Here is a 24,791-nt window from a genome sequence, read left to right on the forward strand (position 1 = left end):
CGGGAGACCTAGTTATGATTCTACTGGCTGAGAGGTAAAACCAGCTAGTTGGACAACCAAATTATTATGAACCAGTTACCTGCACCTTAGTGTGCTAGTTAAGGCATGTAGCACCATTAGCCCGACATCATTACATCAAGACGATCAGTGCATCGCCTGCAAGTTACACTGGCTCTTGGCTATTACCTTGGCTTGTCGTTACATATACTTGACCCTAGAACAACATTTGCTAGGCCCTGAATGTCAATAGTACCTTTTCAAGTAATGTCAGGTCATGATAATTGTTATGGAGATTTTTGATTGGTCAGGTTAATGTAGTGGTTACCAGTATCAGGGAGCGTGGTCATGTCACACACCTGTTTAAGGGGAGCCTGTAAGGTAATTCATGACCAAGTGAAGAGCACACAGAACACTGGTTTCCATACACCAACAGCTTCACTATACGTAGAATCCCCTAAACTTATGGAAAAATAAGAGAATGAGGACCCTTTTCACTGTACAGACCATGGATCTCTTATAAACACAAAACCGCATGCACTATCCACCTCCAGGACCCAATGACTTTCAAGAAGTGAGTATTTACTATTCTACACTGTTATGCTATAGATAGTGTAGACATTGTATTATTATAATTATTGTCTTCACATTTCTGGGACAAAGAGACTATTTATGGACCCCTCTGAGGATCTCGGTGCTTATATAGACTTCTGACATTGGTATATAAACATAATGTCCTCACTCTAGGTCCTACCTATTCCTACATCTGAATTTCCTTTTCACAGACATTCCCAAGCACACACACATGCTCCCTCTAAGAACAAACCTGTAGAGATTTCTGGATGAAGAGTGTCATGTCCCTGGGGTTGCTGCTGAGGTTTAGTCGGGGTTTTAGAGGTCGGTTCGCACATACGAGAGAGAAGCAGGTCATATACAGTACATAGAGAATCGCCAAGATGCAGAAGTAGGGGCGGCCATATTTACACCATTTCATGTTTACAAGTTCTTTCATTGGAGGCAGGTCCAGGATACGACAGGCCTTAGGGATCCAAGAGAAATAAGACAGGAGATGTGGGATACAATTGTGAGTGTGACAGTTCCAATTTACTTTACACAAGTCATCAATGTACACTTCATAAGAAAATACAAAGATAATCAAGTTAACAGGAAAGGAAAGTGTGAAACTGAATAAAGCATTGGCCGCAGTTTGGAACCAGACATAAGTGAGATGTATCTTTAGGCTGTAATTCCCTTAGTGACTTGAGTACTGAGTTGTGTTCCTTCGTAAATTTCCTCTTTCCTACAAAGCATGGCTAGAAGGAAAGGAGTCCAAATCCAATGTCCAAACAAAATGCTAGAACAACCCAAAAATCATTAAGGGCATGACAAAAGAAAATGTCTGCCCCAAGGACAGAAAATATTCCACACAAAGAGGAATTGATCAATTTAAATTTCTCTAGTGTTCTACTGCGTTCAAAGCAGTAATTCATTGAGTATATGAGGAGGGGTTGAAGCGTTTTTTTGGTGAGTAGCATGCTACTCCGGAAACCCATTAAGGATTAGTGGTGAATTAGTATAGTGAAAAACGAAAGTAATTTGAGTGGTGGATTATTAATCAGTTATTTGGATTGAAAAGGATAGTGGAGGGATAGAAAAGGCAGAAAAGTTTTCATTTATATAGAGCTTGCTACCCCTGATAGGGTGTTGAAGCGCTTTTTCGGTGAGTAGCACGCTACTCCGGAACCCTTAAAGTATTAGTGGCAAATTAGTATAGTGAAATATGAAAGTAATTTGAGTGGTGGATAGGTTAGTCAGCTATTTGGATTGAGAAGGATAGCGGAGGGATAGAAGAGGGAAAAAGGTTTGCATTTATATAGCGCTTGCTACCCCTGATGAGGTGTTGAAGTGCTTTTTCGGTGAGTAGCACGCTAATCCAGAATCCAAAAAGGATTAGTGGTGAATTAGTATAGTGAAATATGAAATTACTTTGAGTGGCGGACATGTTAGTCTGTTATTTGGATTAAAGAGGATAGTGGAGGGATGTTTTGGAGCTCATAGCATTAGGAGGAGGGTTGGGATGAGTAAAAGGGAGGTGGAGGGGAAGAGTAATAGGGAACGGTTTAGAAAGGCTTGTTTTGGGGGATTGGAATAGTAAAAGAGGTATTAGATGATGCAAGGAGGAGTAGAGTAGGGGAGAGTCTAGAAATGGTTATTTTGGAGATCATAGTAGTGGTCTGGGATATATTATATCAATAAGAAATATTTTCCATTGACCTTAATAAACTATATAACTAAAATATTAACAATAGGTCCCCAAAACAAATTAGCAGTAAGAACAACCATATTGGGCCTGATTCACAGAACTAACTTAAGACAACATCCTAAACTTACTACTTTTGGTATTCACAGAAGTTAGGATTTTGTCTTAAGTTTGTCTTAAGACAAACTCAAGACAAAACCTAACTTCTGTGAATACCAAAAGTATTAAGTTTAGGATTTTGTCTTAAGTTAGTTCTGTGAATTGGGCCCTTAAACACCAACCTAAATAGGAATGAAATTATGTATAAATAAATGTATATTAAAAATGATCAAACTATGTATCAAAAAAAGAGTGACTAATAGTGCAAAGAATTAAATTAAATAATATAATTTGCAACCAACTTCAAACTAAGACAATCTAACAAAAGTGCCAGGAGTGTGATTAGTAACCCTGGGCGAAGCACTACGCTAGGCTCGCGTAGTTTGCGAAGTTTGCGCAACTTCGCACTACGCGAGCTGCATGTAGCACAGTGCGACGGTCATTTTTTGCTTGTTCGCGGTCCTCAACGTCATGTTCGCGACCGCGAGCAAGCAAAATGACATCCCGGCGAGACTCTCAACGCGGGGAGGTCAGGTTTCTCATTGCGAGTGGTCGTACATGCTCGCGACCGCTCGCGATGAGAAACTACCAGTTCGCGTTGAGAAAGCTGCTGCTCGAGTAAAAATCTACTTGAGCGGCAGAAAACTACAGCTTGCACTGTGCAAGATGCAGTTTTCAATGATTGCACAGTGCGAACAAGCATCCGGCACTGTGCAATCATTGAAAATGCATGTTGCACAGTGCGAACATGCTACTACGCAGCTCGCGTAGCGCTACGTGAAGTTCGCGTAGTGCGAAGTGCACTTCGCGTAGCTTCGCGTAGCGCTACTTCGCAAACTACGCCCAGGGTTAGATTAGGTGAAAAAACACCTTAGTTTATTAAAAGAACCCTCACTCACCTAGCTAGTTGGTGACCTGCTTCATCATTAAAGCAAAGCACGGCGTGAAGGTTTCCCCTGCCGTGTGAGCCCATGAAGTAAAGTCTACTAAACTGAATAGTTGCAGGCCCTTGAAAACAGGGAGAGCCCAGACGGGGAAATCCGTGATTTTTTATCCAATTCACACACATCTCCATGGATAGGGTACACCTTAGCGTGCGTATACCACCGGGAGATTTATTTTGGTCCTGAAGAATGCTGAGCTAAATTGGCATTAAACAGCAGAAACATGTCGCCCTTTACACCTTTATGGGACACAGTGGTTCAAGTTTAAAAACCACCAAGTGTCCGTTTCACTTGTTTTTATTGATTGCTGGCTGTCCGTTTATTAAAGTCAGTACAGGAAACAGCTCGCCATCTTTTAAACCACTTTTCACTTTATTTTGGGCACCACCTCACAAGTCCAACACAAAAAACCAGCTCCGCTGTAATCAGGCGTTGTAGCACACTGAGGGGACATTCGGTCTCCTCAGTGGGAATCCAATTAAAACTAAGGTTTTTTTCACCTAATCACACCTTCCTAGCACTTATGTTAGATTGTGTTAGTTTGAAGTTGGTTCCAAAATTCTATTATTTAATTTACTTCTTTGCACCATTAGTCACTCTTTTGTTGTTGTAAAGTTTATCCCAGGTGTAGAGGAGTGACGCAGTTACCCTTGCTCTCACGTTGTTTAAATACAAACTATGTATCATACATCAAAAATAACAACTTTACCGAATAGAATCAAAGAACTAAGTGGCTGATTATATTGTCGGATTGGAACCGCCCAACCTAATGTCGGCAGTTCCGAACACACAATTTGGACGTGGCAGCCCTACGGGCAATCAGAAAACATCACTTTTTCAATGGCAGCTTGTGCTGTGGTTGGGGAAGGCCTGCAGCACAAGCTGTAATTGAACAATGGATGCGTCTAAGCACATCCCTGCACCGTGTGGCAGACACTACGAGGTGCCTGCCATACGGTGCAGGGAAGTTTAGGGGCACCAGCCTCATAGCAGAGGCCATGGGGGCACGGGGGCCTGCTAGGGGCCCCCAAAGTCACTTTCCAACAGCCTTTCCTTGTCAGAAAGGCCAACATGGACAGGCCCTTGGAAAGGCTGGCTCTGCTGTCATTATGGGATTGTGTTTTTTTGATACTCCGACGAGCTCCTAAAACAAGGTGAAATAAACTGTATAATATCCTTAAATTGCAAACTATCATATCTTTTCATGCTCAGAGAATAAGATAATGTTGCTGTAAAAAGTCATGTTGCTTTCAGATATTTACCTCTTTCCTCTTTGAAGAGCTGACCAACTTCAAGATGGACTGCTCCAGGGCCCAATTGTCTATCTCTGTGAGGTCATATAGGGTGTAGGAGATTGGGCCAAAGCAAAATTGTTTCTTCTTCATCTTCTCCACTAAGTGCTCGAACATCTGTGCAGAGAAGAGAAGGTTGGTTAGACAATAGCTAGACAGACCAGAGACTAGCTGCAAGAAGCTGCTGCCTTAGTGGAATAACATTTTTTTAAATTCTATATTTTTCCTATTTTGTCACATTTGGTGCCCTTTTTCACTTGGCTTGTTAGGTAATTACCGAGTTCCTTTTGTGGATGGCCCACTCAGATACTCAAGAGTAACATGTCATTTTGATCTAGACCCTCAAAATACATTAAAATCCTAAAATAAGACCCCATGTTTAAAGCAATGTTTGTTTGAATGCATACACAAACAATGTCTGTGTGATTTGAAGACACCACAATAGCCAGCAAACATGGTTGTGAAGTGCACTTAAATAACATGGAAAACTATTGTGAAAATACAATGGTACAATGTAAGAGTACAGGTGATAAAGGGCCACAAATATTAGAACTGTGGTGGTGGGATCCCTACCAAGCCTGATCCTGAGCACTAGAATAAAGGTAAATATAGCAGTCAAATTGAGATCAGAATTCACAGGTCATTTGGTAAAACAAATTAAAAAACAATATAGATGATGGGCTAGATGTACGAAGCATTTTTGCTGTCAAACAAATTTGCCGAATCAGGCCAATTGTGACCACAAAAATGCTCTTTTTGTAAGGTACACATGCCAAAGTGCGGTTCTACAAAAGTGCAATTTGGGTTTACGATTCAGTATATGGAAGGGGCGTGTTTAGGACGAAATATAAAATTGCAGTGGAATGCATCAATGTTTTGTCAAGAAATGCCAGTGATACTTTACCATCTCTTCAAAGGAGATGGTAACTCATTCGCAAATGTAAATGTAAATTGATACTTGTGTAGCGCACTACTCACCCGCAAGGGTCTCAAGGCGCTTGTACGAATACCGCTGTGGAACCCATCCTGGCTTTCCCTGTGAGGTGTCCACTCCTGGGCACCCCCAAGGTGGAGGCCAAGCATCCTTAGCGTTGTGGGGGCCGTTGTGGAGATTAAGCAAGCTATTGCCCAGAGTTGCAGAGTGGGACTCCATGATTGGAATAAGCACCGAGGCGAGAATTATCAGGTCAGTGGAATTTTTGAGCCCAAGACCCGCCGAGGCGGGGAATTGAACCCTGGTCCCGGGCTAGACCTCTGCATCTGGGTCTGCCGCTCTAACCATTGAGCCACACTTCTCCACTCCAAAGGGGAACAGTTCCTCATTCTATTAGTAATTTGTAAGAAAAATATTTTTCAAGATCAGACAGTGGTCCCAGGGACCACTGCCTAAACTTAAAAAAATGAAAGATAAACGTTACATTTCTTTCTTGAAACACATCCTGTTTTCCTTTAAGAAATACATGCTGTATTTAAAAAAAAAAAAAAACTTTATTTAAAAGGAGTCACAGACATCGTACGTTTTATGAACTAAAGCGCTGACATTTCAGTTTAAGTTTTCAAATTTGTAGAAAATTAACTGTACTGCCAACAAGATGTTGGTGGAATGTAAATGACGCCAGCGTAATTTGCGTAATTTCGGGAATGTATCATTACAATTGTTGAGCAAAGCTCCCAAATGAATGCATCGTTTGCATAAACATTTTACAGGCAGCGGCTATTGGACTAACGAGAAAGGACGGAAGTAGCTGTTGCTCGCAGCACTTGGGGTTTTCATGATATTTTTACATTTGAAATGCATCTCGCATTCAAAAATGTATGTAAGGATGCATTTCAAACGAAAATATAGCATTAGATTTGGCATTTGAATTTTGCGTGTTGTTTCAGAAATTTCGTGTGATTACTCAAAAACAAATTAGGGGCCAGATGTATGACCACTGGATTTTGTGACTCGCAAATTACGACAAATTGCAAGTCGCACTTTGCCAGTCGCAAAATCCAATGTACAACTGTGTCTGAGACACTGTTTGAAATTCCCAATGGGGTCGTAAATTGCATGCCTCCTGCATATTAATGAGGCTGTGATAATTTGCGACCCCATTAGGAATGATTGGCACTCCCAGTGATGGTGGCCTGCTGGTGTCAGCAGACCACCATGTCTGGGACTGCTTTGTCAATAAAGCAGTTTTTTTTAAAATGCACCAGTTTTCCTTAAAGGAAAACGGGCTGCATTTAAAAAAAAGAAAAATGAAACTTTTCAGTTTCATTTTTTAAGGGCAGGCAGTGATCCCTGGGGCCACTGCCTGGCCTTAAAAATATTTTTTAACCCATTCACAAATTCGTTAGCGAATGGTTTACCATCTACTTGAAGTAATAGCGAGTCGCAAACCTCATTTTGCGAATTTCTAAAATTTACAGATTCACAAAATGAGCTTTCTACATGGCCATGCCCTGAATTTTGGTCACAGATGGGCCGATTATCCATTTACAACCACAATTTAGGGTCGTACATCTGGCCCAAGATTTGCTGTAGGAAAAATAGAATGAAACCCCACACACTGCAATGGAATCATGAGGTGTGCGTAGCTAGTCCGTTCACCCCTCCGCGACAGGGTCCACTTCAAGTCTGCTGTATTTGTCAGTTTTGATATTCATGAGACCTACACTAATTTCAAAATACTCTGCATATTATGATCACCAAAATAATTTTTCACATTACTTTAGTGGCATTGCATACTCATGGAGTACGGTGCATCAGTGCGTTGTTTGCCTACTTTCCTTGGAATGCACTTTTTGACAAGGTCCCTTCCCATGATTGGAATCTGTGTTCTAGGTACATGACTTCATTCCCATGACTACGTGGAAGGTCTTGGATCATGGATCCCTTCACATGATCGGAGTCTGCGTTCCTGATAAATGAATCCCTTCCATGATTGGTGGGTCCATAGGATGATTTTGCTTTCTTGGGAAGCACTCACCGTAGCGTTCCCTTCCTTAGCAGCCAGTTGGAATGGAGTGAACCCAGCTTTATTTTGCATCTTGTTGACATGCAGTCCCCGCAGGCCTTTATCGTAGGACAGGATAAGATCATACATGGTGCAAGATACGTTCTTATTGGGTTGATGTACCAGGATGTGGAGAACGGTGTTACCTGAGGATAATGAGACATTGATCAACATGCTTTGCAAACACCAATAACATGATAACATAAGGTCCAAGTGAGAGCACAGTTCAGTGACAGTCATGTTGTGCCCGTTGCATGTGTGTTTTATTTGATGTCACTGGTGTTTAGCCTATTGCTCTCATTGTACTAATGTTTCAATGCTCAATAATTAAACCTTATAGTAAAATGTTGTGATGATGAGTATTTAGTAATGCATTGCACATTCACAAGCATAAAGAACCATACAGAGTGATAAAAATGCTATATGTTAGGTCTAATGTAATGGGGTAGCTTAGAACATATTACCATGATTTGTATGGCCATCTTCATGGGGACATCTTTGAGAAGGACAAGCATTCCGTGGTGAGCAGGCAATGTAACTTTGTTTGCATGTGCTCAGAAAAATAGCTGAGTGACTAAATATTCAGTTTAAAAATGAATGTGTATATGCATCTAGTGTAGTGTAGTTCCTATATTCCCAATAGGCTCTGCACATTGGAATAGTGTATCCTGTAGTTTAGATGTAGGACTGAGGTCGACTAGGTCTCTATCGAATATACTAAACTTAATTGTGTGTGTACCAGCTAGCTCAGAGGTCACTGGAAGCTTTCTCGAATAAACAAGAAGGAATTTAGTTTCTGACAACCGTTCAAAACATGACAACTTTGTTTCCCAAGAATAAGAAATATATCTCTAGAGTCGCGGAAACAATAGATAGTTATTTCACTCAGTCAATCGTGCATGCTTCGTTTCACCGTCCATCACCACCCCCTTTTGAATCGTTTTGGCCACCACTAGTGTGGAAGGGTATGCTCAGATGTGAGTCCCTTGCTCACTGCACCATCAGGATTCAAGCAAGCCGGGCCGAAGACGGCTGTAATGCCAGAAACCGGTCCCCGGAAGCTTGTTTCCTTTCCAGTAAAGAATTGGCTTGGTAGTTTGGTCTGCCCTGTTCCCATGATGCACTGGGCCAGGGTCACACTAATTTGCATAAGCCAGGTTCTGAACTGGGATGGTGCAGTGAGCTAAAAAACGGTGATGGATCAAGCCCTGATCTTTTGACTGGGTAGGAGTGTTCTGCTTAATTCAGATACTCTGTCCATCACCACCCCCTTTTGAATCGTTTTGGCCACCACTAGTGTGGAAGGGTATGCTCAGATGTGAGTCCCTTGCTCACTGCACCATCAGGATTCAAGCAAGCCGGGCCGAAGACGGCTGTAATGCCAGAAACCGGTCCCCGGAAGCTTGTTTCCTTTCCAGTAAAGAATTGGCTTGGTAGTTTGGTCTGCCCTGTTCCCATGATGCACTGGGCCAGGGTCAGACTAATTTGCATAAGCCAGGTTCTGAACTGGGATGGTGCAGTGAGCTAAAAAACGGTGATGGATCAAGCCCTGATCTTTTGACTGGGTAGGAGTGTTCTGCTTAATTCAGATACTCTGTCCATCACCACCCCCTTTTGAATCGTTTTGGCCACCACTAGTGTGGAAGGGTATGCTCAGATGTGAGTCCCTTGCTCACTGCACCATCAGGATTCAAGCAAGCCGGGCCGAAGACGGCTGTAATGCCAGAAACCGGTCCCCGGAAGCTTGTTTCCTTTCCAGTAAAGAATTGGCTTGGTAGTTTGGTCTGCCCTGTTCCCATGATGCACTGGGCCAGGGTCAGACTAATTTGCATAAGCCAGGTTCTGAACTGGGATGGTGCAGTGAGCTAAAAAACGGTGATGGATCAAGCCCTGATCTTTTGACTGGGTAGGAGTGTTCTGCTTGATTCAGATACTCTGTCCATCACCACCCCCTTTTGAATCGTTTTGGCCACCACTAGTGTGGAAGGGTATGCTCAGATGTGAGTCCCTTGCTCACTGCACCATCAGGATTCAAGCAAGCCGGGCCGAAGACGGCTGTAATGCCAGAAACCGGTCCCCGGAAGCTTGTTTCCTTTCCAGTAAAGAATTGGCTTGGTAGTTTGGTCTGCCCTGTTCCCATGATGCACTGGGCCAGGGTCAGACTAATTTGCATAAGCCAGGTTCTGAACTGGGATGGTGCAGTGAGCTAAAAAACGGTGATGGATCAAGCCCTGATCTTTTGACTGGGTAGGAGTGTTCTGCTTAATTCAGATACTCTGTCCATCACCACCCCCTTTTGAATCGTTTTGGCCACCACTAGTGTGGAAGGGTATGCTCAGATGTGAGTCCCTTGCTCACTGCACCATCAGGATTCAAGCAAGCCGGGCCGAAGACGGCTGTAATGCCAGAAACCGGTCCCCGGAAGCTTGTTTCCTTTCCAGTAAAGAATTGGCTTGGTAGTTTGGTCTGCCCTGTTCCCATGATGCACTGGGCCAGGGTCAGACTAATTTGCATAAGCCAGGTTCTGAACTGGGATGGTGCAGTGAGCTAAAAAACGGTGATGGATCAAGCCCTGATCTTTTGACTGGGTAGGAGTGTTCTGCTTAATTCAGATACTCTGTCCATCACCACCCCCTTTTGAATCGTTTTGGCCACCACTAGTGTGGAAGGGTATGCTCAGATGTGAGTCCCTTGCTCACTGCACCATCAGGATTCAAGCAAGCCGGGCCGAAGACGGCTGTAATGCCAGAAACCGGTCCCCGGAAGCTTGTTTCCTTTCCAGTAAAGAATTGGCTTGGTAGTTTGGTCTGCCCTGTTCCCATGATGCACTGGGCCAGGGTCAGACTAATTTGCATAAGCCAGGTTCTGAACTGGGATGGTGCAGTGAGCTAAAAAACGGTGATGGATCAAGCCCTGATCTTTTGACTGGGTAGGAGTGTTCTGCTTAATTCAGATACTCTGTCCATCACCACCCCCTTTTGAATCGTTTTGGCCACCACTAGTGTGGAAGGGTATGCTCAGATGTGAGTCCCTTGCTCACTGCACCATCAGGATTCAAGCAAGCCGGGCCGAAGACGGCTGTAATGCCAGAAACCGGTCCCCGGAAGCTTGTTTCCTTTCCAGTAAAGAATTGGCTTGGTAGTTTGGTCTGCCCTGTTCCCATGATGCACTGGGCCAGGGTCAGACTAATTTGCATAAGCCAGGTTCTGAACTGGGATGGTGCAGTGAGCTAAAAAACGGTGATGGATCAAGCCCTGATCTTTTGACTGGGTAGGAGTGTTCTGCTTAATTCAGATACTCTGTCCATCACCACCCCCTTTTGAATCGTTTTGGCCACCACTAGTGAGGAAGGGTATGCTCAGATGTGAGTCCCTTGCTCACTGCACCATCAGGATTCAAGCAAGCCGGGCCGAAGACGGCTGTAATGCCAGAAACCGGTCCCCGGAAGCTTGTTTCCTTTCCAGTAAAGAATTGGCTTGGTAGTTTGGTCTGCCCTGTTCCCATGATGCACTGGGCCAGGGTCAGACTAATTTGCATAAGCCAGGTTCTGAACTGGGATGGTGCAGTGAGCTAAAAAACGGTGATGGATCAAGCCCTGATCTTTTGACTGGGTAGGAGTGTTCTGCTTAATTCAGATACTCTGTCCATCACCACCCCCTTTTGAATCATTTTGGCCACCACTAGTGTGGAAGGGTATGCTCAGATGTGAGTCCCTTGCTCACTGCACCATCAGGATTCAAGCAAGCCAGGCCGAAGACGGCTGTAATGCCAGAAACCGGTCCCCGGAAGCTTGTTTCCTTTCCAGTAAAGAATTGGCTTGGTAGTTTGGTCTGCCCTGTTCCCATGATGCACTGGGCCAGGGTCAGACTAATTTGCATAAGCCAGGTTCTGAACTGGGATGGTGCAGTGAGCTAAAAAACGGTGATGGATCAAGCCCTGATCTTTTGACTGGGTAGGAGTGTTCTGCTTAATTCAGATACTCTGTCCATCACCACCCCCTTTTGAATCGTTTCACCAGAGGTGCAGCGAAATAGAGAGACAGGCGTTTTCAAAAAATATTTATTGAACAGTCTTCTTTCTCAAGCATAAGAAATGGACTGCTGCAATTGTAATACTTGAGATAAAGTACAAAGCGTACAGTACAAAGAGTAATATAAAATAATATTGTAAAAGCATGATATGGTTTCTAAGCCATAAAATACGTAAAATGCATAAAATACATACAGTGATAAATAATGACTAAAAGTACTCAACTGGTGCTTCTAAAATACGCCTACCCCAGTGTACCTAACCTAGGCTTAGTACAAGGCAGAAAGTAAGTAAGCTGCAGCCTAGTTTTAGTATTTGATTGCCAAGAATCTAATCCAATTCTCTTAGGGTCTAATGAGCTCCGTACCTTGGTTTTTAGAATGTAGGAGGTCTGGTATCTTTCTCTCAGGACTCGATTTCCCAGCAACCCGCAAGGGTAGCCTGGAAACACTGGAGCTGGATTTCTCGGCAGGAGAAATTACAGAATCTCTCAGTGTGTCAGCTGGAGGGTCGGTTTCCTTCGGCACTTGCTGCAGCAGGGTGCGTCGGGCAAGTAGGTAGTCGAACTGCTCCAAACCACTGTGTGTTTGTTTGGACAAGTGTGGGCATATTTATACCTTGAAGGTGCCGAGCATTGACGTAAGATTGGACATAGTAACGTCAGTAGAGACTTAATTCTCTGAAAACTCCATATCAATAATCTAGAATAAAGGCAGTTAAGTGCTCAAGTGAATAGAAGACAAAGATGTAATCAGAGTCAATCTTGGCAGGTGGAGCTATGCTCTGGGATTCTGGGACTGCAGGTCTACAACTTACTGTGCTCTGGATTAGTGCTCTTTAAAAAGGCATGGCTTCAGCTCTTTCCTGCACTGGAAAATGGTTTGTGTTACCCTAATATATACTGAGCTATCCTTCCAGAATTTGTAGAAAATAGTAACACAATTACTACTGAAATGAGGAAGGTATTACAGTAACCACATGATAAGATGTTATCTTGATAATTTCGGAGTAACGCAAGGCAGCTCAAGTCATTTCCTTGCGTTAGTCTGTGGCAGGGAGGTGTGCCATGGGTGGAGAGTGGGTGTTCGCACGTGTCCACCCATCGATATTCACGCCTCCCTAGATTTACCATTACTGGTAGACTTGGGAATGCATCATAATACTACGCCTCCACAGCGCCTTCTTAATGAGGAGAAATATCTTTATTTCTCCTTTTTTTCTCTTTCTACTGTGCTGCAGAATGATAGAGGAAAAAGTCTCAGAAGATTGGTTTTGTGTAGGAACGGGCCCCTTTCTGCACAAAAACATTCCTCCCTGCAACGCAGGCACCCTTGTCCTATGGGGCAAGGGTGCCTGCGTTGGAGCTTGTCAGCAGTTTGTGCGCCAGCACAGGCAGAGACCAGAAATGCACCATATAATGTTAAATACAGGGCAATCCTGCCTTCTCCCTTTCACACAGTGCTGAAAGGCGGCTTGCTGCGTTACAATATTCAATATATATGTCTCGAATAAGGTGCCATGTTGCTGTAATTAATATAAACTTTAATGCAAGAGGGAAATGATGGTGACTAGTGGATCATAGCCCAACACATCTGCAAAAAGACAGCCATGGCCGGCAAATGAAATGTAAAATAGTGATGGTCTATGAATACAAATGGGAGGGGTGTATCCGCACAATTTTATAAAAACTATAAAGGAGTTAGGAAGTAACTGACTGGCACAAGAATAAAAGATGGATAAATGATTCAGAACAGATTTTTTTTTAATTTACACATTTTTCTACATCTTTGGAGGCATGCTTGTTGAAGTGCCCTCAAGAGTACATTACAAGGATATTGAACATTTCGGGGAGATCCATGACCATATAGAGGGACTTTCAATGTCCCTTTAACATATGCCAGAGGAGAGTGCTGCTCCTTACAGTCACCCCATTACTCTCACCCACAAAAAGTATCATCCTGGGCCCCTTGCTGTCTCCTACAGAAAAGATAGTATGGTTGCTAATGCATAGAATTATTGGGGAATCTGTAGTCCAAAAATAAACACACCCGTAACCAACTAATAATCATTTCCCCAAACCATATTGTAAAGTTTAAGTTAATTAAAAATAAATGGTTGCAATTCAGACATTGAGTCGCGCAAACCTAGATTCCTAGGTTTGTGCGATGAAATATAACATTACAAAACCAAGTTAAATTCATGAATGACCCCTCTCTGCTAATGACTGGTCAATTTCAAGGGACATCAATGAAGCTGAAAATCCAATTTTTCCTTACTGAAGGCGGTGAGGGCCCCCACATGTGCACACTGGTGAAGAATTCAGATTGTTATCCAAGCAAGAATCCCATAATTGCAACGCTCAACGCTCAACTCTCAACGGTCCCACCGCCACCAGGACCTAGTCCTCATAACATTTGAAAAGAGTGTTGTTGTTCACACTATAATAATCAATCAAATATTGCATTTAATAGGAACCAAGTCCATAGGCAAGCTTGTTTTGTAGAAATGTTCTGTTTTTTATTTCACAATCAAATTTTTTCAAAAACAATAGATCAAAGAACTCATATCACATAAGTTCATCAGCCTACGAGTTTCATCCACACATGGACGTCATCAGGACTAAAAAAAAGGAAAAATATACACGTCAATGTTGACATCTCTCCATGTTTCCAAATTAAATTGTACAGTACAAACAGAATATTCACTGTTGTCTCCATCACTTCTATTTTACATTCAATCAGTGCCCTTGGAGCCTGCCTATATACAATATTTTGCATCGCCCTCAGCCCAGGATGCTGTTGTGCCAAGAACGTTTATGTAAGGAGTCCCACGCCTTTGATAAGGACTATCTCCAATTTCACATGCTTTATGAATCCTAACCTCGTAAAACGTCAAATTCCTTACTATAACTTCACTTGTTTTGTTGCTCATTTACTTACACAAAGATAAACCTGTGTAAAACCTCATTATTGCCAACTAACAGTTCTCAATCAATTAATGATGTTCAGAGCACCGTAGACATACCTCTGAATTCATTCTCTTTCAATTCCCTCCTTATCTCCATCCCATTAATGGGGAAATTCTTATGTACACAAAATAAATGGTATAAAACCAAATTTGAATCCCCATGTGCCTTAAAATACCTCACCCATTCTTCCATTACTACTATGTCTGTGACCCATACATAATTTTCTGATCGATGCGTTGCATTGACCTTGGCCCCATATTTGCAACTGCATTGTGCATATTTCAGTCCATATCTATTACTTTTTATAATTGCAAACCCAAACCCATAGTATGATTGTTCAATGATACATCTCATTCTAATGCTCAATATTACGCCTGAATCCCATAGCAAAAACATTCTTATGAAGTCAATTACCACCCAATCACAAATCCTGCAGTCCAGATTCCCCACACAAGGTGTCTATGAAGGCAAAATAAACCTTTGTTGAGTCTTTTCTCACCTATTTAATGGAACGTATCCTTCTCTTGCGTCCGTGCACTGGCCGTCCAATAAATCCAGCTCACACCTATCACCCTGCTTTGGCCCTCATTTAAATATACCTGGGACCAATGGGATGCTGTTATTCCAATCCTCTTCATTAACATACCCAAATCGTGGTTCCCTCTAGGGTCCTCACTGTTCCAACCCATCCTCAATCAGTACCGGAATCACCCGCCCTGGGGCATGGCCTACGAGTTCACGCATGCTAAGTGTCAAGTTTACTGCCTGACCTGCCTAGAACTAGGCGTGGCCCCCCTTCTCCTCTGCCTCCTATCCTCCGTGTCTACAAAATCCATGTGTGTAAAGACAGCAGTTTCCTCCTTCCTGCCAAACTTTCAACAAATGATCACTCATTGAAGCTGGGCGTGGCATCCTATGCCGCTACGCCCCCTCATTGCTCTGTTAGCAATCCTCACTCCAAACTGGCAACTAAGTCCAAAAAAGTATGTATCCGTCATCAAATTGAGCACTTTCGTGATAGCCTACATAGACCTAAGCTGTACGTCAGGCCTCGCACTCGCTCCTCCACCTTTCCTTTATTCATCTGCATACCATCATTGGCGGCTTATACAACCATACTATATAAACATGGAAATGTCCTAGCTATTGCCGTAACTCACCATACTGGTTATCATGACGCTCACTAAATCTCATAGCGTGATTAACCTGAACTACTTCCGCAATCCCGTGGGTGAGGGAAAAGTTTCCACTGTATCCACTAAAACTCCAAAATCTCGCCATTACGACGGCCCATTTTATATGACCTTTAAAAATCTTCTGTGCTAACCGCCAGACCATGTTCATTCTATTTTCACCTGCCTCAAGAATCTGGCCATTAACACTGGATTTGTCAGCCAATAAAAAGTTTCATTTGTTTTTGTTGAATCGCTCAGTGCGCCCACTACCCTTAAGACTGGCACCCTATCTGCCGTTGTTATTGGTGTAAGATCACTTTGAACCCGGCAAAGACCTGCTTCTATCACTGTATCACTGTCTCCTGGTAGTGATGGACTCTAAGGAGGGAACTGAAAGAGAATGAATTTTGAGATACGTCTAAGGTGCTGTGAACATCATTAATTGATTGAGAATTGTCAGTTGGGAGAAAAATAATGAGGTTTAACACATGTTTCTTTTTGTATAAGTAACAAACCAAGGGAAGTTATAGTAAGGAATTTGACGATACATGGAACAAGGGTAGGATTCATTAAACATGTGAAATTGGAGATAGTCCTGATCAAAGGAGTGGGACTCCTTGCATAAAAGTTCTTGGTACAACAACATCCTGGACTGAGGGCGGGGGGGAAGATTGTATATAGGCAGTCTCCAAGGGCACTGATTGAATGAAAAATAGATGGGATGGAGACAACAGTGAATATTCTGTTTGTACTGTACAATTTCATTTGGAAACATGGAGAGATGTCAAAATTGACATGTATTTTTCCTTTTTTTCAGCCCTGATGACGTCCAAGTGTGGACGAAACTCGTAGGCTGATGAACTTATTTCATATGAGTTCTTTGATCTATTGTTTTTGAAAAGATTTGATTGTGAAAAAAAACCAGAACATTTCTACAAAGCAAGCTTGCCTATGGACCTGGTTCTTGTTAAATGCAATAATTGATTGATTACTATAGTGTGAACAACCACGCTCCTTTCAAAGAGTTGAAGCTGAAAATCTAGTTCTTCATTTCACTATTTAAAAAGTTGCTGTGCTGTCCTCTGATTTGAATTTTACACTTTATACTTCTCTGGCATTATGACTCTAGTCACAACTCTTGGAATATTTGTCCAGATTGACCTTTGCACTTTCATGCAGTCTGGCTCAAACCTACAGGTAATGGGCTCTTAAACACTAAAAACAATATTACAAATTATTAAAAATAATAATTAATTAATAACAATCACCAAAACTAAGGACAACATTTTGAGGTATTTTGAGTTTTATTTATTTTATGCTTACAGTGTAAGGTGAAAACAGAATGTTTAGTTATGAAGTACTAATTTACATTATTGATAAAGCAGATTTGAACCAGACTGCAAGAAAAAGCCCAGGATAGCAGGCGCTGTGAGGTCACAACTCAAATATAATAACTTATTACAGTAGAGTAGAATAGGTATGTCATTTTCTTATTAAAGGTGACAAGTGATGCTGCGACTTGCGATGATAAATTAATATGAAATATATTTTTATTTTACAGGACTCTATAAATTATAAGAAAATACTATCATTCATTCAATAAAAACATTTCTATGATAGAAGGGTGTCATGTAGGGACACCGGGTTTTTAAGAAGAGGAAATCAGAGAATTTCTTTTGTTTTGCAATAAACTTGTTGTCTGAAACATATTCTTTGAAAATACATTGTTTTCTTATCATAATCATACTGTTTGAATGGTTCTGGTTGAAAACATGAATTTAAAAAAACAAAAAAAGCCAGAGACAAGAAGCAATATTATTCTAACTTCACAACTAGATTATATTGTGCCGGATGTTCTAGGCTGCTCATAAACAATGCAGACTTTGCAGTACCGAACTGCTAGATATTAATAAGTATCAACCTAACATTATTCATATTAATGCGGAGATGTAAACACACTGGGGCCTATTCACAGAACTAATCTGAGATAAAATCCTAAGCTTACTACTTTTGGTATTCACAGAAGGCATTTAGTAGTAGTAAAGTTAGGACTCCTAACTTTACTACAACTAAACTGAGACAAAATCCTAAATTTGCAAACTTTGATATTCACAGTAGGTATTTAGTAGTAGTAAAGTTAGGACTCCTAACTTTACTACTACTAAACTAAGACAAAATCCTAACTTTACAACTTTCGGTATTCACAAATGGCATTTAGCAGTAATATAGTTAGGAGGCCTAAATTTAATACTACTACTAAATTCCTTCTGTGAATATCAACAGTAGTAAGTTTAGAATTTTGTCTCAGATTAGTTCTGTGAATCAGCCCACTGTGACTAGAAACATGGCTATACTAATTTCAGTTATGGAGTCGTTAGGGAAAGATGCCTCTCACACTTCCTAGGCACCCATAGCTACACAACACTATTGAGTATAATAGCTTTCCATATTAATGTTATGAATATTGTGATGGTTTTAAACAGTTTGATTGCTTAAATTATTATAATAAATGCAACCATAAAATACTTGTACGAAGTGCTTGTCTCACATTCTAACAAACACAACAAGAGGTTGGACGGAGTGCTGAAACTTTTCAAACACACCCTCAGTTAAAAAAGCTCAAACAAGCATCATGGGACAGGTTTCGGGGTATCACTCCTCATCAGCCAGGCTAGATTGAATTCAGTGGCACAGTGAGCAAAAGACCCATGTCTGGGCATACCCTTGGCCACTTAGGGGGAACATAGCAAACACAACAAGATGATGGACAGAGTGCTGGAACCTTTCAAACACTAACCCCAAGTCAAGAGATCTCTGTTACATCTACAGTTCTTTTGCTCACCATGCCGCCCCAGTTTAGACCCAGGCATATACAAATCAGTCTTGACCCTGCTCCCCTGGGAACATTCCAGCCCAAAGTGCCGGGCCAGTTACTCCCTGGACAGGAAACAAGCTTCCTAATGAATGTTTAGCTTTGTTCAGCATTCTGTCCAACAATTGTTCTTTTTGCATTTATCTCTCAATCTAGGCATAGTGACTTCCACAATACTGTGGTATAAAACAAAGTACAGTATTTGGTTCTGGGATATTTGTAAAGTAATTCCCCAAAAATTAATTTTTATTTAAAAGAAACTTCAACCAATTACATTTTTGACAATTAAAAATATATATTTTTTTTCTAACAATAATTGTCTCCAGATATGATAGAACATGAAGGACTCATGTGCATTGATTTGAGGATGTTTATTGGAATTATATATGTATTCTTTAAATTGTACGTAATGCTCACTCTCAAGTAATCATACGTGCACAAGGAATTCTTTTTCCAGAGCTAGCTTTATATAAATACTGTGCACAATCACCAAAACCCTATTCTAGTAGGTCTACTATTGTAGGTAAATTGTTTACAGATTAAATTAAAACAAATAACATTTGTGGTTAGAACAACACATTGATTAGTAGTTTGGAAACAAAGAAAAATAATAAATATAGTTAACATCATTCATTAAAGAATTAAAATAATATATACCAAAAAGACATGGGGACGGATATATTTCTTATTTGTACAAACCATAAGCAATATTGGTGAATAATCAGTAGCTGATAGAAAATTAGAACTCATTCCATATTTTACTAAAGGCTGCTGGGTCTATGAGGCCTTTAATGAAAAATGCTGTTCCTATGCCATTACATAAGTGTGGGAGCTGGTCTGCACAGCTCCTTCGACATATTTTTCAAGAGAAAATAGAAGATAAAGGGAGTTATGGAGTATTTCCCCAGCCACATGTTGCCTCTCTTGTCTAAATTATTTGCTGTATAATAGAATAAAAGTGTTGTTGTATTACCAGTCTCTGCTGGTAGCTTGGCATAGAGCAGTCAGGCTTAACTTAGAGACTATGTGTAAAGTATTTGTACAACAACTCTAACAGTAATAAGGGGAAAAACACCACCACACAAAAAGGAACCCACACCAAGTTATAAAAATAAAGAATTTTTAATGAACATAAATCCCCCTAAACATAAAAATGAATAAGACCAGACCAAAATTGTCAACACTGTATCAATATAACCAGAGTTATTAAATTTTAAAAACTTTAGGTGAAAATGTAAATGTAAATGAAAATGTAGTATACTTGTAAAGCGCACAGCTGCCCCAGCAACGGGGCGTCCCGGCGCTGTATAACTCTGGGGAACCCGTCCTGGCTTTCCCTGTGGGATGGTCCCTCGCTGGGAGTCCCCAAGGTGGAGCCAGGCATCCCCGGAATTGGTGGGGCCGTTGTGGAGATTAGGCAAGCTAATGCCCAGAGTTGCCGAGTGGAACCCCTGATTAGAGTAAGCACTGAAGCGAGAATTATCGAGTCCGCTGACCAAGGTCCACGACCCTGCCGCGTCGGGAATTGAACCCTGGTCCGGGCTGACTTCTGCTCTCAGGCCTGCTGCCTCTAACCAGTGAGCCACACTACTCCACAAAATAGGGCCAAAATGCACAAAGCACCAACTATGACTATCTGGTCGTGTCAGACCAAGATGATGTCACAAGTTAAGGTCACCTGGGTCCACGTACCTTAAATCCTGGTTTGTGGAGTGTTGCAAGGATCTGCGTCAAAGAAGTGTAGCACAGCCGAAGCAATGCACTGCTGCACTGCAAGGCCTGTGCCTTCCTCGAGGATCCCATTGACGAATGCTTATGATCTGAAGTCCGGTATCTAGGATGAGTCAAACTGTTGGGGAGATACGTTGATTCCGATGAGCTGCGAGTCTGTGATGCAGAGTTTGGTGTTGGCATTTGGTGTTGGCATCAAGGCTGCTGTCAACAAGGGATGCAAGGCCCTGAGCTGAGGATGCGCCACACTGTGGCAGTTCCAATGAACCTATGGAGGCAAAACGGGTATTTGTGATGGTTCCGACCTGCACAGTAGGGGTGATGCTAAAGGATGCATCACGTTGCAGAGGAGATGCGCCCATTCTACTGGATCCACAGAGACTGGCAAAGCACCTTAAACCTACTTCAAATGGAACAGAACTGGGGTGGCACCACATGGCAGGGTAGACTCACAAATGGCAGAGTCCAGGTGCATCTACAAGGTTGCTGGAAGCGTGTTGTGTCCCTGAGGCTTCTAATCAGGAGGTTTCCAACTAGTCCTTGAAGTCACTTTGGGGTTCTGGGTTCAAAAGATTCAAATCCAGTGCTTCTAACACAGGCAAGAGCTCAGCAGGCAAGAGGTCATTGCAGCAGGGTAGCAGTTCTTCAGAGCAGTAGTCGAGTAGAGAGGCAGTCCTTTCAGCAGCACAGCAGTCCTTCCTGGCCGAGTATCCACAGATATAGAAGTGTATTAAAAGGTTGGTGTCTGAGGCCTTATTTTTGTGCCCTTACACCCTCCTTCTGGAAGGTGGGAGAAGCTTCTGAACAGTGGCTGTGAAGTGCATGACACCTCAACTCCAATGCCCTGGTTGCAAATGGGCTGCAGTGTCAAGGTGGATGTATCAGGTAATTTCTGTGAAGGCAGACCACTCACTATTCTGTTGCAAGTGGGGCTGTGCTCAGCAGATGGCCCTTCCAGGCATATCAAATCCCTCTCTTGTGTGACTGTCTTTGAGTAATTCACAAAGTCTAACTGTGAGTTACACCCTATCATGTGTGCTAAAATAGGCTACAGCGGTACAAAAGGGGATGGTGATGGACGGAGCATCTGAACCAATCAAACACTCACACCCAGTCAACAGATCTGGGTTTGATCCATCACCGTTCTTTAGCCCACTCTGCCACCCAAGTTCAGACATGCCCATATGCAAATCAGTCTGACCCTGTGCCTCATGGAAACAGTCCAGCCCGAACTGCCAAGCCATGCCTTCCCTGGACCGGAAACAAGCTTCCGAGGACCGGTTTCTGGCATTACAGCCGTCTTCAGCCCGGCTTGCTTGAATCCAGTGGCAAAGTGAGCAAGAAACTCACGTCTGACATACCCTGCCACACTTATGGCGGCCAAAGCGGTACAATCACCACCCCCTTTTGTACCGCTTTGTTCGCCATAAGTGTGGCAGGGTATGCTCAGACGTGACAACACATGACCAACATTTTTTCCAGTTTATTTCAGATTACAGAGATTTTTTTGTTACACTTACTATTTTTAGCAAAGCTTAAAATTTTGCGTATTTGACGTTGTGGATTTTACTTTATATGTTCCACTATTTGGTTACACATTCCTTTTTAAACATGGCCCCCACAATCACTATCACTTTCATTCATTTCATGTTTTGTTAAATTTGCCCTGTCTTTGCCATTGCGGATGACTAGAACGTGGCAAGTCCTATAAGATTGGGTTTGCTTAGATGAGCACTCTGCAGAAGATGAAGCACAAACAGCCAGAACTTGAGTAGTACTTCCACATGCATAATGCACAAAACACCTTCACAAAACATTCCTGAAGTCACATATATCTGTCCAAAGTCCTCCTAGAAAGAAGTATAATGCAGAGAAAAAAAGTAATATCTCGCCCAGCACTTTCAAGTGACACCTAAAACGTACCCTTCATCTAAACATGCAGCTTGCTAGGGAAAAGCAGTAAACAGGAGGGAGAGAACAAAGATGCATAAACAATGAAAGATAGATGAGGAAAGGTTCTTGTTATCTTGCCACAAACAAAGAGATGACATGAACATGCTAAACCTCAGAAATAACAACACAATAATTAAAAAGTGTTGCTTCCTAAAACAGTACATAATTTTTACTTTCAGTAATGAGAACATGTGGGATTAAAAAAAACTAATATGCACAGAACACCTGTGGGCACAAATCTCACACTATGGGCACCATGTGGGTTCCTCCTGGCCGACAGAGGGTCAGGGGGTGAGAGAGGTGATGTGTGAGGGTTATCGCTTAATCACTGAAAACTGTCCAATCGCCAGCTGATACTTTTCAGTAGTTTTAGCAGGTGGAAAGGGGTGCAGAGCTGTCCTTTGATGGGGACAGACAGGATGGCGGTGGCAAAAGGTCTGCTTATTCAGTTGGACCAACACTGAGGAAATGCTCTCCTCATCGAGCCTTCAGCTCCAGAATAGAAGGGAAATATTAAATGTTCACATCCTGCGGCACCATGCTCATGCTCTGGCCCTCATTGTAAGGTGGATGGTGGTTTTAGGCCAGTAGAAACTGAACCAGGAGGACAGGTAATGAGGAGTCATCTAACCACAAATGGGACAGCCACTGGGCTATGGTTTGACCTATCTACAAAGCAATGGGCTCTCTAGTTTCAGCAAAAGGGACAGTATCAGGAAGGTCTAGAGAAGGAGACAGACAGTAAAGAAGGGACGAGTTTGAGATGAAGGGTGCTGACTTAGTGACATCAACATTGAATACAAGGGTGTGGTGTATGGGTAGTGTACAGTCATAAATGTATGGTTAAAAAGAAAAAAAAATTCCGAAAAGCACTGATTGCCCCATAATCCCTCGCACTGAAGGGCACTATTTCTATGTCGGATGTGCACATTTTGAACAGCTGATTCATTGTCCCAATGCCGTATTCTCTGGTGTCTGGAAGCAAATTATGAAAGACAGTTTAACAGGCCAATGGATGAAGACAGCTGACCAAACGCCCCTACATGAGTGCAGATTTTATTCATTTCTTTAAAGAAAAACACAAAAACAATAGCCTGCTCACAAAGCAAAAGTTGTCTCAAAGATAAGACCTAACAATTGATTTGATGCACCTCTTTCATGCATGTAGTTTCACATCTCTCTCACCTTGATAATTTTGTGACTATTATTCTTCATGGAGCTATGTGAAGTTCAAACTTTGCATATTTCAGGTACCAATGAATTCGTTTTTTTCACCCTTCTCAGCAAGATAACATGCAATTGGCCTTTTACATAGTTATGTGTTTACTTTACTAGCTCTCCCATTATATTCTGACATATATGTAAAGCTAAGAAACACAACACATACTGTAACGTGGAGTACTCAAATCAAATAACTAACTTCAAATGGATCCCCCCCCCCGAGTCAAGAAAGATGGTCAACCATGCACTCATCACCAGCAGACTGGACTTTGGCAAGGCCCTCTATCTATTCTGGCACCAACAAATCCCTACTCCACACACCAGCCAATGCCTACGTAGACTTCACTTGCTCACCGTGGATAAAAGATTCACCTTCAAGATCCTCACCCACACCAACAAATGTCTTCACAACAACAGCCCAAAATACCTCAACAACAGAATCAACTTCCACGTACCCAAAAGAAACCTCTGAACCACCAACCTCGCACTGGCCGAAACCCCATGCATCCACAGAGCCAGAGCTGGCAGAAGATCCTTCTCCCACTTTGCAGCCAAGACGTGGAACGAGCTACCGGCAGACATCAAGCGCGTTCCCTCCCTGAACACCTTCAGAAAAACCCTCAAGACCTGGGTCTTCGACTAAGCAGACCTGCAAACCCCCCCCCGCCCCAGCTCCTTCAGACCCTCACGGGTGAGTAGCGCACCTACAATCCCTTGCTTGATTGATTGATTGACTGCCCCTTTCAAAGGTGGCCGTAGGACTGGAGTATGGGTAAAATATCTCACACTGAGAATCATCCATGCTTCTAGGCACGTTTCTCACCATACAACCTGTATTGCTTCGCCTTTCAGATCATACAGAGTTCCACAAATTCCACTCCCACAAGGTGGCTCAAATACAGTGAAACAGGAGACATAAAACAGAACACCTTGAAAAGGGTTTCACTTTACAAAATGCAAAGACTCTGTTTTTAGAATACAGCTTGGGGTTATGAAAGGCTCTCTAACAGAAAGGCTTTCCCAGATGTCAAATGAACCACATTCAAATGTTTATAGCGATATATTTGTATGTAAGCATTAATAACACACCTGGTAAATGAACTGTTAAATGCATGGATAATAATATGAAATACATGCAGCAAATAATATGAGATAAAACTCAAGCAACTATTACTGGACGTCCTTCAAGAGATCAGAAAGATATATATACACTAAATACATCAAATGATTACTTTGAATGTGCACTCT

At 42.2% G+C, this 24,791-nt stretch overlaps 1 protein-coding gene across 1 annotated transcript in view; it reads right to left on the bottom strand.

Moving 5' to 3' along the window:
- The window catches only part of LOC144770889 (transient receptor potential cation channel subfamily V member 6-like), a 101,716-nt gene that overhangs the window by 39,370 nt on the left and 37,555 nt on the right, over positions 1-24,791 (bottom strand). The window contains exons 6-8 of the mRNA XM_078655677.1: positions 7,568-7,740; positions 4,563-4,709; positions 824-1,036 (exon numbers count right to left, since the gene is read on the bottom strand). Of these exons, the coding sequence (XP_078511803.1) occupies positions 824-1,036; positions 4,563-4,709; positions 7,568-7,740 (533 nt within the window). The remainder of the gene's footprint in view (positions 1-823; positions 1,037-4,562; positions 4,710-7,567; positions 7,741-24,791) is intronic.

Source organism: Lissotriton helveticus, chromosome 7, assembly GCF_964261635.1.
Source record: "Lissotriton helveticus chromosome 7, aLisHel1.1, whole genome shotgun sequence".
In the NCBI taxonomy this organism is placed as follows: domain Eukaryota; kingdom Metazoa; phylum Chordata; class Amphibia; order Caudata; family Salamandridae; genus Lissotriton; species Lissotriton helveticus.